The 16,485-nt window shown below is 41.8% G+C and overlaps 1 protein-coding gene across 1 annotated transcript in view; it reads right to left on the bottom strand.

Moving 5' to 3' along the window:
- Positions 1-16,485, bottom strand: part of FREM3 (FRAS1 related extracellular matrix 3) — a 109,532-nt gene that overhangs the window by 11,611 nt on the left and 81,436 nt on the right. The window contains exons 8-16 of the mRNA XM_015422915.1: positions 15,777-15,986; positions 15,460-15,657; positions 10,519-10,683; positions 8,824-9,006; positions 8,260-8,390; positions 7,112-7,270; positions 4,532-4,835; positions 2,709-2,840; positions 1,479-1,810 (exon numbers count right to left, since the gene is read on the bottom strand). Of these exons, the coding sequence (XP_015278401.1) occupies positions 1,479-1,810; positions 2,709-2,840; positions 4,532-4,835; positions 7,112-7,270; positions 8,260-8,390; positions 8,824-9,006; positions 10,519-10,683; positions 15,460-15,657; positions 15,777-15,986 (1,814 nt within the window). The remainder of the gene's footprint in view (positions 1-1,478; positions 1,811-2,708; positions 2,841-4,531; positions 4,836-7,111; positions 7,271-8,259; positions 8,391-8,823; positions 9,007-10,518; positions 10,684-15,459; positions 15,658-15,776; positions 15,987-16,485) is intronic.

Here is a 16,485-nt window from a genome sequence, read left to right as displayed (position 1 = left end):
CAGCAGGAAATTTTTAAAAAATGTATGAAACAGCACCCACACTCAGAGGTAACCACCAATGGTTGTTAGGCAATTTCACAGTGCAAACCCCAGTCACCTGCATATTGAACATGCAGTGCCTGGGAACACGGAGGAGAGAGAGGGAGAGAGAGAGAGAGGAAGGGTGTGTGTGGCTGGTGGCTGCATCTAAAATTCACAGCTGAAAACCACTAAACAACTGAACTATAGAAGCATTATGTCAGGCGAAGAACTGCAAATACCAGTGTTAAATGGGGGGGGGATATCTGTGATATGAAATGACGTGACTGCACAAGTGAGTTTGCGATTGTCTTAATATTGCTTTGCCAACAGTTTTGAAAGAACTGTTGACTTTAAAACAAGATGTAATGTCATTTTCTTGTCAAATTTTACTAATCAGTGGAGCACTGCCAAGATTAAGTTGGGAATGAAAACTGCTGGGAACACATCAGCTAAAGACAGACCGGTTTTGTCAACCACTTGTTTTTCTCTCTCTTCAAAAGGCTGTGTCCGCCTTGATGCAAATTCAGTCCCTGATTTCTTTATCAGGTATAAAATGCTGAATAATGGACCAAGATGCTTAAGTTTCCTCACCCAAATCCCACAGTGAGTTCTCCTCACTCAGCCCCCCGAGTTGTGACTTCTCTGGCACAGGTACATTTCCAGACTTTTGTTGCTGTTTTTATCCTTTTCTTGAAAATATTTATGGCAGAAGCAGAGACAAGGAGGACTGGCACCAGGGCCTCCGTTATCCCCAAGAACACTGCCAAACAAGCAACCTGGACATCATCCTTGATATCCTGTCTTTGGTACTCTTGAAAATGTAGCTTCCCAGAGTTTCCAGGCCATCAGCACCTTTTTGAAACTCCACTTCTTCGTGGTATTGTTACCTGAGCTGCTGCTGCTGCTGCTGCTGCAATGTTCTTGGGCATAATGGAGGCCACCTTACCAGCCCTCTTCATTGAGAGAGAATGCTACCACCAGGTAAGGTTTGAGAAAAGGAAAAGGGGGATAGATTCAAGAAGATATTGGATTTATACTCCGCCCTTCACAGAACAGCTTACGATCTCCTTCCCTTTCTCTCCAAGCAACGTGGTGAGATAGGTGGGACTGAGAGAGCTCTGAGAGTACTGCTCTTGGGAGAACAGCTTGCAGAGAACTTGTGACTGAACCAAGGTCACCCAGCAGCTGCATGTGGAGGAGTGGGGAATCAAACCTGGTTCTCCAGATTAGAGTCCACCGCTCTTAACCACTACACCAAACTGAGGAATTGCAGGAGAGTCATTGCAAACAGAGTCTCAGAAAAATACCATTTCTTTTCATCTGTTTTAACTGAGTCCACCAAGAGTGGGTGTGATAGTGGATGGCCCATGACTTTCAGTGGCTTCCATGAATTTCTGGGCATGCAAATACAGCCTTGCTTTCTTTAGTGTCAGATTATTTCTCATCCGTGGACCTACCTGACCATCTGTGCCAATGGAGCCACTGCAGTCAGTCAGCAGCTCAGACATGTCATAGTAGCTGTTAAATTCCCACAGGCAGGCCTCCAGGTTGAGATTACGGTAGAAACGCAAAGTCTTAGCAGACCGTACAGCGCTGCTATACTGGTAGGGTGAAGTTTCTCCAATCACTTCTGGATTCTTGGTGTTATCTGTGATGAAGCCATATTTTGTCTGGATCTCGTTATAATCCAAGAGGTTGGAGCATTTGTGGTTGCCTACTCGAGAGCCATCAGGGCTGAGTGTCAGCTCAAAGTTGGTCAAAGGTCTGGTTGAGATAACTGGCAACATTCCTGAAAGCACACCGTCAATTCAGTTTAATACAACAGCAACAATAATCAGTTGGCACCAATATTGTGCTTTTAGATCACTTCATGTACACTAACTCTAACCAATACCTGATGGAGCAGGGAATGATGCTGAGGAGAGAATTGCAGCCTGCCTAAGACTACCTAGCAAGTTAATGGCTGAGGTGCCATCTGAAGAGGCCGATTCTCCCAACCACTGTTTATCCCACCCAGAATGGGACTGTTGCAGCCCAAAATAGCCCCTGAAATGCTCTTCTTGGGCATCAGGGACCTCCTTGGAATGGCATGATGGGGGATTTGAATATGTCACAAAAGTCATCCCTCTTCTATCAGTAGGATCCAGCCTTCATCCTTTACAAACCACCCCATTAACTATGCAATTACATAATCCCAGAGGGGTAGCTATGTTCATTTGCTACAGCCAAAGCAACACAGTCTTGAGGCACCTTAAAAACAAATCAGGGTTTTTTTTAATGCAATAAGCTTTTGTGACCCTAGCACACTTCATCATACATCTGACAAAGTCAGCTCTGGCTCACAAAAGCTCATGCCACAATAAATGTTGTAAGTCGTTACAGTGCCCCAAATTCTGTTTAAAGTAATGTATTCATTAATTTTAAACTCCTTTACAGCAACACAGGCTCTTGAAACCAGGTTCAAAGACAAAATTGCACCGTGAACAGCAATCGATAAAATGGGAATGTTTGCCAGTAACAACATCATCACAGAAAATCAAAGCATGTTCTCCACCGGATTCTGTGCGACTGAAAGAAGCCTGAACAAGGAAAGGACAGATGCATGCTGAGGACTGCATCTGAACAGGCATCTCTTCTGTCTTTCCCTGCATCAGTGCAACCGTGTGAGGCGCATGCCCAGCACTTACCATCCATGTGAGGCATCGTGACTGTCAATTTGATCAGATTGGGATAGTCGGGATCATCAGGACCTGTGTAGCGTATTTTGGCTGAGAAGGGCTCTGCTCCGACCGTTCCTGGTATGCGAGGCTGGCAGAGACCTAGAGGACAAAGAAAAAATGTGAATGGCAACAATTCAAACAAAGACAAGCAATTCCGGCACGCCTTTCTTTGGAGGAACAACAGAATCACCTGACAGCACAGGTCATCCTATGTTTTACGTTATATGCTCCTCACATGATAGTGTGGCTAACTCTACTAAGAATGATGGAATTCCCTCCCCAGGGAGATTCATCTGTCCCCTTCTATTACTGTCTTCTGCCAGCAGGTGAAGCCTTCCCTGCACCCTCCTCCCCATTTATTTGTTGTTTTAAACTGTTTTAGTATGTTTTAAAGCTTGCTTTAAAGTTTTGATTGTTTGGCCACCTTGGAGACCCTGAGTTAGGTGAAAAGGCAGCATAAAAATGTTTAAAAACAGGCATCATCTCAGTTTACATGAAGTAGTATTGGCAGGATCCCTTTCACCTACCCAAAGACAAAAGCTCCCCACCCCACTGTTCAACAACCGGAAAAAGGAAACATTTATCTCCTCCTTGGCAAGACTGCGAGTACAACAGATACCACAAAAGCCAAAGGATATCTACAAGGCCAGGTAAATTATTTGGAATTTCCTAGAGTCAATCACACTGTGGCTCATAGGAACTGCTGTATGAAATCAGAGGCTCCTTTGTCCTGATTTCTGGCAAAAGAATTGTAAATCACACAGTGTCCAAGAATCTACACAGTGTGCATTCCCAAATTCAAGCAGCAAACATGTTGCAGAGAAAGAAGGTTGTCTCTACTCCCCACCCCACTCCATTTATGATTCAACATCCATATCTGTAACAGCACTAATCTCCACAACCCTTCCTGACCTTTTTGAGGTAGCAGAATGGTAGGAAGTGAATGTACAGAGCAAGCGGTACAAAGACCTTGTTTCAGAGGGCAGCCATGTTGGTCTGGAGTAGAAGAACAGCTAGATTTGAGCCCAGCAGCACCTCAGAAGGGTTCAGCTAGATTTGAGCCCAGTAGCACCTCAGAAGGGTTTGAGCTTTCAAGAGTCAACACTCCCTTTGTCAGCTTTCTTCAGCTTTGTTGACAATGTATAGATCACTCTTCAGGTCTCGTTGCTCCAGGACTGCATCCAAACATCATTGGATACTGCACTACTGTTGCACAATTATCATAATGGACAACTGGATTTTCCACTTTGGATAAGACAATCGTTCCAAATTATTTCTAAAGCTCAACCATACCCAATGATGTATAGATGGAGGCTCAGGTCTTCAAATCTGGTGAGCAGAAATAAGCTTGCTTCTTATTTTTACATATTTCTACTTAACTGTGAGTGCTAGAAACTTTTTAAGAAATACAATTACAAAGGCACCACCTGATCATAAACCTGTAACATCCACCTCCCATTAGATTCATAGGTTTGCTAAATTTACAGAAGTTCTAATGACATTCTAGGATTTAATTTGTCAGTATTATTGAATTTTGCCCACCTCTGGAGCAGAAGTGGACGTACAATGTTCCAGTTCACTTTACTAGCACCAAAAAGTAATTTATCTTCTCACTACATCTAGCCTGGGTTGATAAAATGGCAAGTGTGATATAGTAACGATGTGATGCTTGCCTTTCTGTGGAAGCAGAGCTCTCTGAGACGGCAAAGACACTAAGTGCCAACAGCTCTTTCACCTTCACAAGAGCTACTTGATTTGATTAAATGTACATGAAACATTTTGCCCCTTACCTTCTTCCTTGTTTACTGTGTAAATCAGACTCAGCAATTCTAAGCCCACATCTCCATTGGTGTTGACAGCACGCGCTGCACACTGAACCCTTGAACCAGCCTGGAAGTATATGGAGTCCAAGGCAATTGATTTGGTGCTGGTGAAGAAAGTGTTGGAGTCCACTTCACGCATGGGACTGGTAACACCATCACTGCCGCTTGGAGCACTGACAAGCCAGCGATACAAAGTCAGTGTGTCATTGATGTTTTCAGCAGCACAGATAGATCCAGTCTTGTCATAGTCTGAGTATTTGGGGTTACATGCCTGATATTTGATAGATACACACAATTTTATTATAGCTCAGTCTACCCCAGTTAAGTCAACAATTGAGAACAAATGGTAAGATAATGCCCCCCCCCCCCGAAGATAGATTCAGGTGGGTAGCTGTGTTGGTCTGAAGCAACAGAACAGTTTTGAGTCCAGTGGCACCTTTAAGACCAACAAAGTCTTATTCTGGGTATAAGCTTTCATGCGCATGTACTTCAAGTGTGCATGCACATGAAAGTTTATACTCAGAATAAAACTTTGTTGGTCTTAAAGGGGCCCCACTGCACTCAAACTTTGCTCCCCCCCATTGTTAATGTGTAATCATATTTTCTTTCATCTTGTTTTTCATCATGGACACTGATTTTTACTGAAAAAATAAAAGGTGCCACTGCACTCAAACTTTGCTCCCCCCAATTATTAATGTGTAATAATATTTTCTTGCATTTTTCTTGTTTTCCATCATGGACGCTGATTTTTACTGAAAAAAATAAGTAAATGTAGTAATGTCAAATATCTAATTTTTTTAAAAAAACAGATATTGTGGAAAGATTCTTGAGTTTGTCACAGCCTCCTGATTGACTGAACAAAGCAGGCTTGAGGATTTATTTTTACTATTTCAGCAAATCACACTGTTATATCCTTGGAAAGATAATTATAAATCATTGAAGACTTGCCCAAAAATAAATCTTTTGAAAATACTTACCTCATAGAATCAAAGGAAATGAATTAAATGGTTCTGATGGAGTCATGTGACTTTTACATAATTGGGCCTATAGAAGCCACACCCAAACAAAATGCTCTGAATTTCTCAGATGTGAGTTGTGTGAGACAATCTAATCTTTCTGAAATTGTTTCCGTGAGAATCTCAAAAATTGTATTTTATCTCTTAATCTTAAATTTAATCTTAAAACAGATAGAATAGATAGGATAAGGGATGATGGGTAGTATTTTTGTATCATTGTGATTCTTTCATATTTACTCATTTCAAGACTGACTGTTTTTTAAATAAAAATCTTAAAAGGATAAACATGAGTGATCTTTGGCAAAAAGATACAAAGTTTTCAATTGACACCTGGAATAAACAAACTTCTGACTTCACTCAGAGGGCTCTTAACCTACTTTGGCCCCGGTCACACAGGCAGGAAACTGCGGGGGGGAAGCGTGGCTGTTTGCCCTGGGGCAAACTAAAACGCAGTAAAGCGATCATACCTCCTGTCCAAAAATAAATCTTTTGAAAATACTTACCTCATAGAATCAAAGGAAATGAATTAAATGGTTGTGATGGAGTCATGTGACTTTTACATAATTGGGCCTATAGAAGCCACACCCAAACAAAATGCTCTGAATTTCTCAGATGTGAGTTGTGTGAGACAATCTAATCTTTCTGAAATTGTTTCCGTGAGAATCTCAAAAATTGTATTTTATCTCTTAATCTTAAATTTAATCTTAAAACAGATAGAATAGATAGGATAAGGGATGATGGGTAGTATTTTTGTATTATTGTGATTCTTTCATATTTACTCATTTCAAGACTGACTGTTTTTTAAATAAAAATCTTAAAGGATAAACATGAGTGATCTTTGGCTGGGATACAAAGTTTTCAATTGACACCTGGAATAAACAAACTTCTGACTTCACTCAGAGGGCTCTTAACCTACAGAGATTGGTTACTGAAGAGAATAATCATCCCAATATAGCCCTGCATTTTAGCGGTCAGTGTGTTGCTTTAGAACAGGCAAAAAGACCCTTTGTTTCCATATCACAAATTTGCTACTGCTTGAATGTCTTCCAGGCATTTGGCAGGAGATATGGCTTTCTTGAATATGCAAACCACACCATGCAATAGCTAACTAAAACATCGACAGGACAGAAGTGCACAGCACTGCTGGAAAATTTCTGGAGTACCAAATAGGAAACATTATTAATAAAAGCTGAACATGGATCAGCAAGGTATGTGTCAAAACTCAGGCTTTCAGCCTCAGTTTATCCATTGTACCCACCTGTAAAATGGATAGAAGAGTAACTTATCTCACAGTGCTATTGTGGAGGCATGAGGAACAAAGAACATACAACAGTTTGAAAATGATGAATACAATATAAATTATGTTAGTAGTCATTACACTGGATACCTAATTCTAGGTAATGAATTTTAAACTTTCTGCCTTAAATGTCTCACTAGCTTGCTTACGGATCCTATGAAATTCATTTCTCGGCTAGGAGGAGACCTTTGGAAATTATAAATCTGAAGAAGAGTTGGAAGGAACAGATCTTACCGTTACACACACAACAGGGTACCCAGTTGGAGGCTGAGGGCTTCCCTTGCTTTTAGCAGTGTCATCATACAGCAGGAGGGACACAACCTGAGGCACAGCTGGGAAAGTCACATCTGCCACACTGTCCATTTCTTCAATGTACACAATGGCCTTGTTCATCTGCATTGAAGGACAGAGAAAGGTTCTAACTGAAAGGAAATCCAAAAGTGTTCTTCTATATGAAAGTCTCCTACAGAAAGTGTTTCATTTATGACAAAGTATATTCTTAAATTTCTTTATGCACCAACATTACCAGAATACAATGTTTCAACTCTATGTGCATTTCCGCATGAGTGCACTTTCTTTGGTGGTCTACATCCATTTGAAAACTGCATCTTTTGAAAGCTGCATAGAGGTAAACAGACTCAGAAATCATATAGAATATAAGTGTAGATCCAATGGTATCCTCCCTTTAAACTGCAATGTACAATTTTTGAAATTTTGTAGCCATGGAAAAAATTAGGGAGGGAAAGTGGGGACATCTTGACACCGAGCCAGCACCACAGGAAACCACCAGCAGAGTAACATCTGGGAAGTGGAAATTTATTCTGAAAGCGAGCCATCTTGGTTAATTAATTAATTAATTGTCGCCAGCACTTTGCGAATTTGTATCTGTTTTAACTGTTGTGTTTTATATGATTGTATGATGTTTTAACAGTATTTATGTTTGAGTGGAAACGGCCCTGAGCCTGCTTTGCAGGGAGGGCGGGGTATAAATGAGACAAATAAAAATAAATAAATAAATAAATCAACGTGAAATTGCCCTGAACTACCTAGTTGAGGATATGAATGCATGGATGGGAAGTGTTTGCTGACCTCATCGCTTGACTTCCACAAAGTCACCTGAAGGTCTGATCAGAACCCAAGTACACACAGTGTATGTACATATGTAGGCTTGTGATCAAGAACCTTGCATTGTACAAGTCTCTGATCATGTGTACAGTTTAGGCATCCACAGATTTTATGCAGAGTTTTAGATAAACATATGGCGATAAGGCTATTTAGGCACACTAGGTCTATTTAGGCAGATTCAAAAGTAAATGGTATTACGCAATTTTCATTTCTTTATTCTACCTGTATCCACCATTAACAGACATATCAATTCTTACCTGTGTCTCGGCTACCATATTCTCATCAGGTTTCAGGTGTACTGTAAATGCTTCTCGCATTTCTCTCACTCCATCATACAAAACTTCAACTTCAACAAAGTGCTCTTTTTCTCCTTCTTTGAATTCAATGTCTGAAATAGAGTAGGTTTTGTGTGTTTTTTTTTTTTAAATTAAACTCTTTTTCTCCATCAATAGGAGACTTCAGCTGGGATCTAAAGGACAACAGGCTCAGCTTCTAACACTTGGTGCCAAACTTACCTAATGGGCAGAAAGGCAAATTCAGAAATGCCAAAAAGTATTACAGTAAAATGAAATGTGGTATTTTAACCTTGCATGTGGTTGATCTTAAACGGCTGAAACAAACTACCCTTTCTTTGTTTTAAATGCGTGGATATGCAACTTATAAATTCAGGTTATGACACTGTAAAATTGTTATGTCAGCATCCAAGATTTTGCATCCATAGCTGGTTGCAGTAGCACATAACAACTCTTCCCTAATTAATTTTATTATGCCAGACACTAGCACTTTCCACTGTTTTCCTGAAATTCACAGGATTATTTTACCTTCAGACATTGGATTATAGTCTTCTCCAGATATAGCTGAACCATCTTTAGTATGAATTCTCACAATGGAAACCTTGGAGCTGTCCCCCAGACGTAAGACAGGGATCTTTACTACTGCAATCTCTCCAGCCTCTTGAGGTTCTTGAATGTTGTATTTGATTTCAGAAAACTTAATCACTGGTTCTGCAAGAGAACTCAAAAGTTACTCTCTCCTCTTTGACAATAAAGTAATTCCTTACCTTTGTTTAATGTAAAAGTCTATGGAATTATTCAGGGAATTTCATACAACAAAGTATACAATATTATTATGTTTCTTAATTTAAAAATGATTTTTTTTCTTAATTCAGTAATTAATAATCTATTAAACTTTCTGTCTGTTGTATACAAGGCATGATGTGATCAGAAGCTTACAATCTATCATTCAAGACACTAGATGCAGCCTATTACAGTGCAATGCAAAATGTATACACCAAATCTGACAGTTCAAAAAAGCAAACTAAGGCTAAATTTAGTCTAATAAACAGTGTGCCTGCACCTTTATAACTGCAATGCATGGGCGACACAAACATCAGAAAATGCAGCTGTAAGACTGTTAGTGCTGGGGACAATCCTGTTTACCAATGCAACCTACTCCTTTGTTTCCATAGTAAAAGGCAAGGAAAATACCAATAGGAATGTGTATGCTACTTAGTGCTGATTAATTTGAGTTCAATTATATTTCCCCCCCCCTTTTAATTTATTTTTTAATTTCATCTTCCCTCATACACATGCCAGTTTTAATTTCTGCTCCATTAAAACATATACTATACCACTATGTATAGTTTGCTGTAAATTGGATCCTATTATATAATTTTGCATCACTGCCATATTAAGAAGCAAAGGAAGAAGAGCTGGTTTTATACCCCGCCCTTCACTAGCCGATGGAGTCTCAGAGTGGCTTACAGTCTCCTTCCCTTCCTCTCCCCACAACAGACACCTTGTGAGGTAGGTGGAGCTGAGAGAGCTCTGAGAGAACTGTGACTGGTGGCCCAAGGTCGCCCAGCAGGCTTCGTGTGGAGGAGGAGTGGGGAATCAAACCCGGCTCTCTAGATTAGAGTCCTGCTGCTCTTAACCACTCCACCAAACTGGCTCTTATGCTTTGTTTCAGTTCTGTTTTTTAGACTTCTGGTTGGATCTACAACCCAAATCCTATCTCATTGTTTATTAAATGTCCCATCTTGTTGATTGCATTGACTTACTCTATAATCTGCCTTGAGTCCAAGTGAGAAAGGCAGACTATAAATAATGTAAGTAAGTAAATAAATAAATATACTTTTATTACCAATGAAAAGTGGTACTAAAAAGCAGAAATACTACAAAAACATGGTATGCTATTTTAAGAATGCCTGTTGATTTTAACTACTTTTAGTTTTATACAATTACAATTTTTAGTTACACAATATACCAATGTAAGACAAGAGAAAGGGGAAGAGGTTTAAAAGGTAAGGAGCTGGAGACAAAGGAACTAGTTGCCAGCTCAGGAGATATAAAATTTCCTTCTATTTTTAAAATATTGTACTATTAATTTTCTTCTTTTAAAATGTGTAAATAATAAAATGCTGGTAAAAGCGTACTTTGGTGTAGGACCCTAAAGCAAACAAACTAATGCTATTACCACAGTGGAAAGAATGTCAAAAAAACATCTTGTAAACTCACTGTCTTCTTCATCTTTAATCTTCACCAGCGTTTCTTTTTGCTCCCCAATGGAGGCACCAAACGTAGAAGTGCTTTTTGGTGTTCCAAGCACTAGCCTAAACTCTTCCTCCTCCTCATAGATGGCATCATCTTCTAGGATCACTACACAAGGCTTTTCAAACTCTCCTGCAGGAGGAAAAAAAAATCTGAAAAAATTTCTTGGTACACCTACAATTTAATTCCAGCATCCAGATTGCTAACCTGGGATTGCTAGACTATGGATGGACTAACCTAATTTGGGAAACTACACATATACATTCCTTTTGATTTGGTACACTATTTTACAAGGCTTTTCAAACTCTCCTGCAGGAGGCAAAAAAAATTCTGAAAAAAATTCTTGGTACACCTAAATTTTAATTCCAGCATCCAGATTGCTAGCCTGGGACGGCTAGACTATGGATGGACTAACCTAATTTTGGGAAACTACACATATACATTCCTTTTGATTTGGTACACTATTTTCCCTGCCACACGGCAGGGAAAACACCCATCAAAGCGCGGCTCTATTTAGCCGCACCAAAATAGAGATGCGCAGGCAGGATCCCACGGATCCCGTGCACCACGCGCCGTTGCTCCCCGGCACAATCAGATGCCGGGGAGGTAGAGTCGGGGGGGGGAGGCTGCCAAACTGCGCATGCTCGAGCATGCACAGTTTGCCTGGGGGCCGGGATGCACCGGCGCAAGGACGCGCTGGCGATCTCACGGCCCGGATTGAAGCGCTCTACACCGAAGAACCACCTAGGTAGGTGGTTCTTTTTAGTGCGGGTTTTCGGGTGGGAGGGACGGATCAGGGACGGGCAGGCAACGATTCCCAGATGTTGCCGTGGGGTCGCGCCCATTTGCTCCGCCCTTGATCCGTCCCGCTCCCGGCCCAAAACCCCTAGTGTGAACAGGGCCTATGTATCTATACTGATCTCAAAACATAAATGTGGAAAATTAAATTAGATAAGATGACAATTTTTACAGAACTTAATTGGGGAGGGGATGCTGATCTTCCAAAAAGAGACAACCTCATCTATACCCAATTGCAAACCTGCACACATAGGCCGAGTTCAGACTGGCAATTTGAAGCGCTAGGGAGTTGTGGCAAAGAAGACCCAGAACAGACCGGGAACAGCTTGTTCGCAGCATTCCCATTCACACTGCAGCGAATGAAGTGGGAGGATACCATGGAGGAAGCGCAAGGGAGCGTTTGCACTGTTGGCCCGCCCCTGGCGGGCTGTTAGCAGCTGTTTCTGCACTCCGCTGCATGCGCCTATGCGCATGGGCGCCCGCCGCAGAAATAGCCAGCACCTATTATCAACGACTGCGGGTTGTTCCTGCCTTAGCAGCACTTGCGTTCACACGTCAGGGAACCGGAATAAACCCGCTCTACACACGGTTTGCTACCACTTTCACCTGGTACTTTTTAAACTCGGGAGGGAAGCGGCACAAGACAGATTGAGTACAGCTGGGGGACGCCTGACAGATGTGCCTGTGTGAACCCGCCCCTTTAATCCGCTACTGAAACGCTCCTGAAACGTTTGGCTGCCGGGCCAAACTGCCAGTCCGAACTCAGCCATACATGCTCATTTTTCTTAATGGTTTGGCTTTTATATATTGGCTGTTACATTTGTGTTAATAAGTAATTTGTATTCTCTTTAGTTCTTTCTAACTAACACCTAGAGCGGTCAGGCTCCTTAGTGATACTGCATTTTTAATTTATTACTGTGAAACTACATCATGGGTTGGATCCAGTGATCCATAACCTGAAGGTGTTGATGGATGAGCCACTCCCTTCTGATCCGTAGCGTGTTGAGGACTGGCACTGACCAATAGCCATGCACGATTGGGGTAGGGGCTACAGGGAGGAGGGGGAAAGGGGCAAAATGCCCCCCTCCCATCAACATAGTCAGAATGTTCAGTATTACAGAGTGTCAAATAATTTAGGGTTTTCAAGAAGATGAATATAGGAAAAATATTACCCCTTCAAGCCTGTAACAAAAAAATTTATTATGAGGGAACCTATGGGAGTACATGTGCTTGTGGTATGGTGTGTGGGACTGCAGACGAGTCAGTACCCAAATATCAACATATCCAGTTCTGAACAACAATGCCAGAATATGGATCAGAAGTCTGCACAATGGGGCCATGTTGGGAAAAGAAGATTTTCCGATAAACTTCCAATTTGCAAAACATGTCAGAATTGGTGCAGTAGTGTTCAGAAAAAAACCTACACTAAGACTGCCGTCACTCACACTAAATAATCCATTTTCAATACACTTTCCAACTGGATTTTGCCAGTTCACACTGTAACATCCAGTTGGAAAGTGCATTGAAAGTGGATTATTTAGTGTGTGTGACAGCAGCCTAAATATCTTTTATTTCCTTGAACATGATACACAAAAACATATTTCAAAAATCTGTTTCAAACACACATGCTACCACTTATAGAGACAAACATATGGATTTAATAAGGCTTAGGAAAATTTTGTACTATGTATTTTCTGTAATTATGAGGGATCCACATGTGACAGGGCAGTGTCAGTCATTCCCACAAATTTGGAAGTGGATGCACAAATGTGTCTATACCAACTACAGTAAGCACACAAAGTGACTGAAAAAAATGATGAGGACTAGCATGAAAGGGCACTTTTCTGCAGAACGACTGTTTTTCATCAGAAGATCAAAACTGCCTAAGACCATGGATGGCCCCCGAGCTAGATGGACTAATGCTATGCTGACAGTATAAGGCAGCTTCATATATTAAAGCCTATAAAATAAGGTGAATCAAAGTAAGACTTCGATAGAGGCTGTTTGGAAAATGACTTTAAATACAGTGTCTGGCTGTGTGCCCACCTCTTTTTTTTGGAGAGCACTCCCTTACTATTATGGTATGCAAAAGCAATTATTTAAACTTATCTGGCCTGCCTTTTTATATGCTTTCAAGATAAAATTATAATGATTCATGATTAGGCTTGCCAACTCCCCCGTTAGGGCGGGGGTCCCCAGATTTGAGATCCCCCACCCCCACTTTTTAAGAATTGGCCGGTGGGGGTCGCTATAGCAGCAGCCATAGAGACGAAGGCTAGAGCGCCCCAGGTCTCTGACCATCGGCGGGCACGTCTGCCTTCAAAGAGTATAGTCCGCTACTCGCTTCGCCTCCTTAGCGCCATCCACTCCCGGCATCCCTCCTTTGGCGAGCGATCTGCTTGTGTGCCGCCTGCATTCCTCCCAAGACGATGCTGGCAGACCGAGGTGAGTCCCAAGCAGCAGGCAACCATCCCCTCCTCCTCGCTGAGTGCCACCCTCCCCCCCCATGCTGGCGTGCCAGAAGAAAGGCGTGGATGCAACGCTGGAGGGCTCCAAGGCAGCTTCGGCTGTGTCACTGGGCCTGCCAGGAGCTTCTCTTGTCCACTCCAGCACTCCACCCGGCACACAAAGGCGCACCTTTACCTGCCTGGCAACTGGGATGCACACCCTTTGTCCAGCGTCCCTTCTCAAGCCTTGGTGCAGCGAATCCTGTCTTTCTCTGCCGGGCGCCCCCTTCTCCTGAAAGCTTTTTCTGGATCTCTTCCACTCCTCTGTTTTAGGGAGGGGTGGTTGCTCTTGGGACTTTCCTGCTCTAGTCTCAAGCTGCAACATGCCTCCCCCCCCCAGCCCTTGCCCTCAAATTGTCCTTATCAAAAAACAGAAGGGTCGGGTGTCTAGGGTTATTTTCTGGGGAAGGACAGGATTGCCTATTGGAAACAAAGGGAAAACCTTGAAGGCCCATTGGAAACCATGGGTAGCAGGAGTGTTCAGGGACTGGAATGAGAGACCACGGAGTGGAATGACACCCCCAGAGTGTAGCAGGAGACTTCAGGGACTGGAATGAGAGACAATGGAGTAGAATTACAGCCCCAGGGTGTAGCAGGAGTGTTTTGGAACTGGAATGACAGGCCCAAGAATGGAATGACAGCCCCAGGGTGGAGAAGGAGTGTTCAGGGAGTGGAATGAGAGACCACTGAATGGAATGACAGCCCCTGGGGATAGCAAGAGTGTTCTGGAACTGGAATGACAGGCCCTAGAGTGGAATGACAGCCCCAGGATGTAGCAGGAGTGTTCAGAGACTGGAATGAGAGACCATGGACAGGAATGAACGCCCCAGGGTGTAGCAGGAGTGTTCAGGGACTGGAATGAAAGCCCCAAGAGTGGAATGACAGTCCCAGGGTGGAGTGGGAGTGTTCAGAGACTGGAATAAGAGATCACGGAGTGGAGTGAGAGCTCCAGGGTGTAGCAGGAGTGTTCAGGGACTGGAATGACAGGCCCAAGAGTGGGCTGGACAAACACTTGTCAGGGATGCTCTTGGCTGGTCCTGCATTGAGCAGGGGTTTGGACTAGATGGCCCATATGGCCATCCAGAGGGCAGCCTCCCTGCTGGAAGAGACATCAGAGGGGGTGGAGCTAGGGAAGTGACATCACCTGGAAGTGGCATCACAGGATGCGACATCGCAAAAGTGATGTCACTTCCTTTCTCCTGGCTCCACCCCCAAAGTCCTCAGATATTTCCTGAGTTGGACTTGGCAACCCTAATGAGAATGAATAAATGAACTGAAAGTAAAACCTTACTTCACTTCAAGTTTATTTTATGTGGCCATTGGCCGTTACAAGTTAAAACATACTAAAATTTAAAAATACAATGCCTGTCTTTAAACTGTAGAAACATCTTACTTTACTTTAAGACCCCTTAGAAACATCTTACTTACGTTAAGACCCCTTTGTTATTACTGCTGCATTTTTTAAAAAAATGTACATTATAGAGCCATCCAAAGATTCTCTGGCACTCAATTATAAAGGAAATTATATCCTTTCATAAGAGGTTCTGAAAATACAACAGAATACTTGTTTAAGAAACTTCTTTTTAAAAAGCAGATCTCTTACCTGGGAGGAAAACCACTATGGAATCATCTGTGTTTGGTCTCTCCTCATAGTCCATCATGACCTGTGCAGAACCTTGACGAGTGTAGCAGCGGACTGTAGATTTATGGTTAACATCACCACTACGATAAATTATAGCCACTAGTTGCCCATCTTTTTCATTCACTGTATATAAAGGTTCCTTAAATTGTACTTTTGGTACTACAAAAATAAAAAATAAAAGCAGTGTGTCTACTATGTACAGGTTACACACTCCACACACATGGACTCTGTGTATACATTAAATCAATATAAATTAAAATCTTCCTGTTAACACTTACTATCAGAGATGGTATCATTGATGAATATAGTAGTTTTACTTGGCTCCCCAAGAACAGCATTCATGGGCATTCGGAGAACAAGTTCAAACTTTTCTGGACCCTCAAGGACAGGTTGTCCTAAATCATCCAAGATGGTGACACGGAAAGTCTGCATATTTACACCAGGAGCAAAATCAAGGTTTCGGCTGATGCCAACATAATCAACTCCAGCTATACAAAAAGAGAAGCTATTCAATTACTCGTGGGACATATTCAAAAGATCAGGATATATCTTCTTTTCATCTCAATATAATTTGTTTTGAATGTTTGTCACAGAATTTATATGTTTTATTATTTCAAATAAGAATTTACATGAATTCCACATATATATATATCACTGTACTTCACTCAAATCAGGGCCCCCTCCCCCTTTTACATATTTTCCTTTCAAACTGGAAAACCCATTATATTTTTTGGGGAAAATACATATTGTGTTTTTATTTGATAGCTCATTAATCTTTATGACCAGTGTAAATGTCCTAAAATAGCACCCTGTCATAATAATTTCTGAAAAGTTTAAATCTACCACTCTTCATCTCCTGCCAACAGGTTACAAGTGTATGTGCTGAATGTTCCAAAATAAAATTATACATGAATGACTGAAGCATATATGAATGACCCAATTCAAACCTTAAATGCTTCTAAATCCTGTTTTCCCCACAGTCCTTAC

The sequence above is a fragment of the Gekko japonicus genome, unplaced genomic scaffold, assembly GCF_001447785.1.
Source record: "Gekko japonicus isolate JY-2015 unplaced genomic scaffold, Gekko_japonicus_V1.1 scaffold110, whole genome shotgun sequence".
In the NCBI taxonomy this organism is placed as follows: Eukaryota; Metazoa; Chordata; class Lepidosauria; order Squamata; family Gekkonidae; genus Gekko; species Gekko japonicus.
Note: the sequence above shows the minus strand (reverse complement) of the source record. Positions and strands in the feature narration are given on the sequence as shown.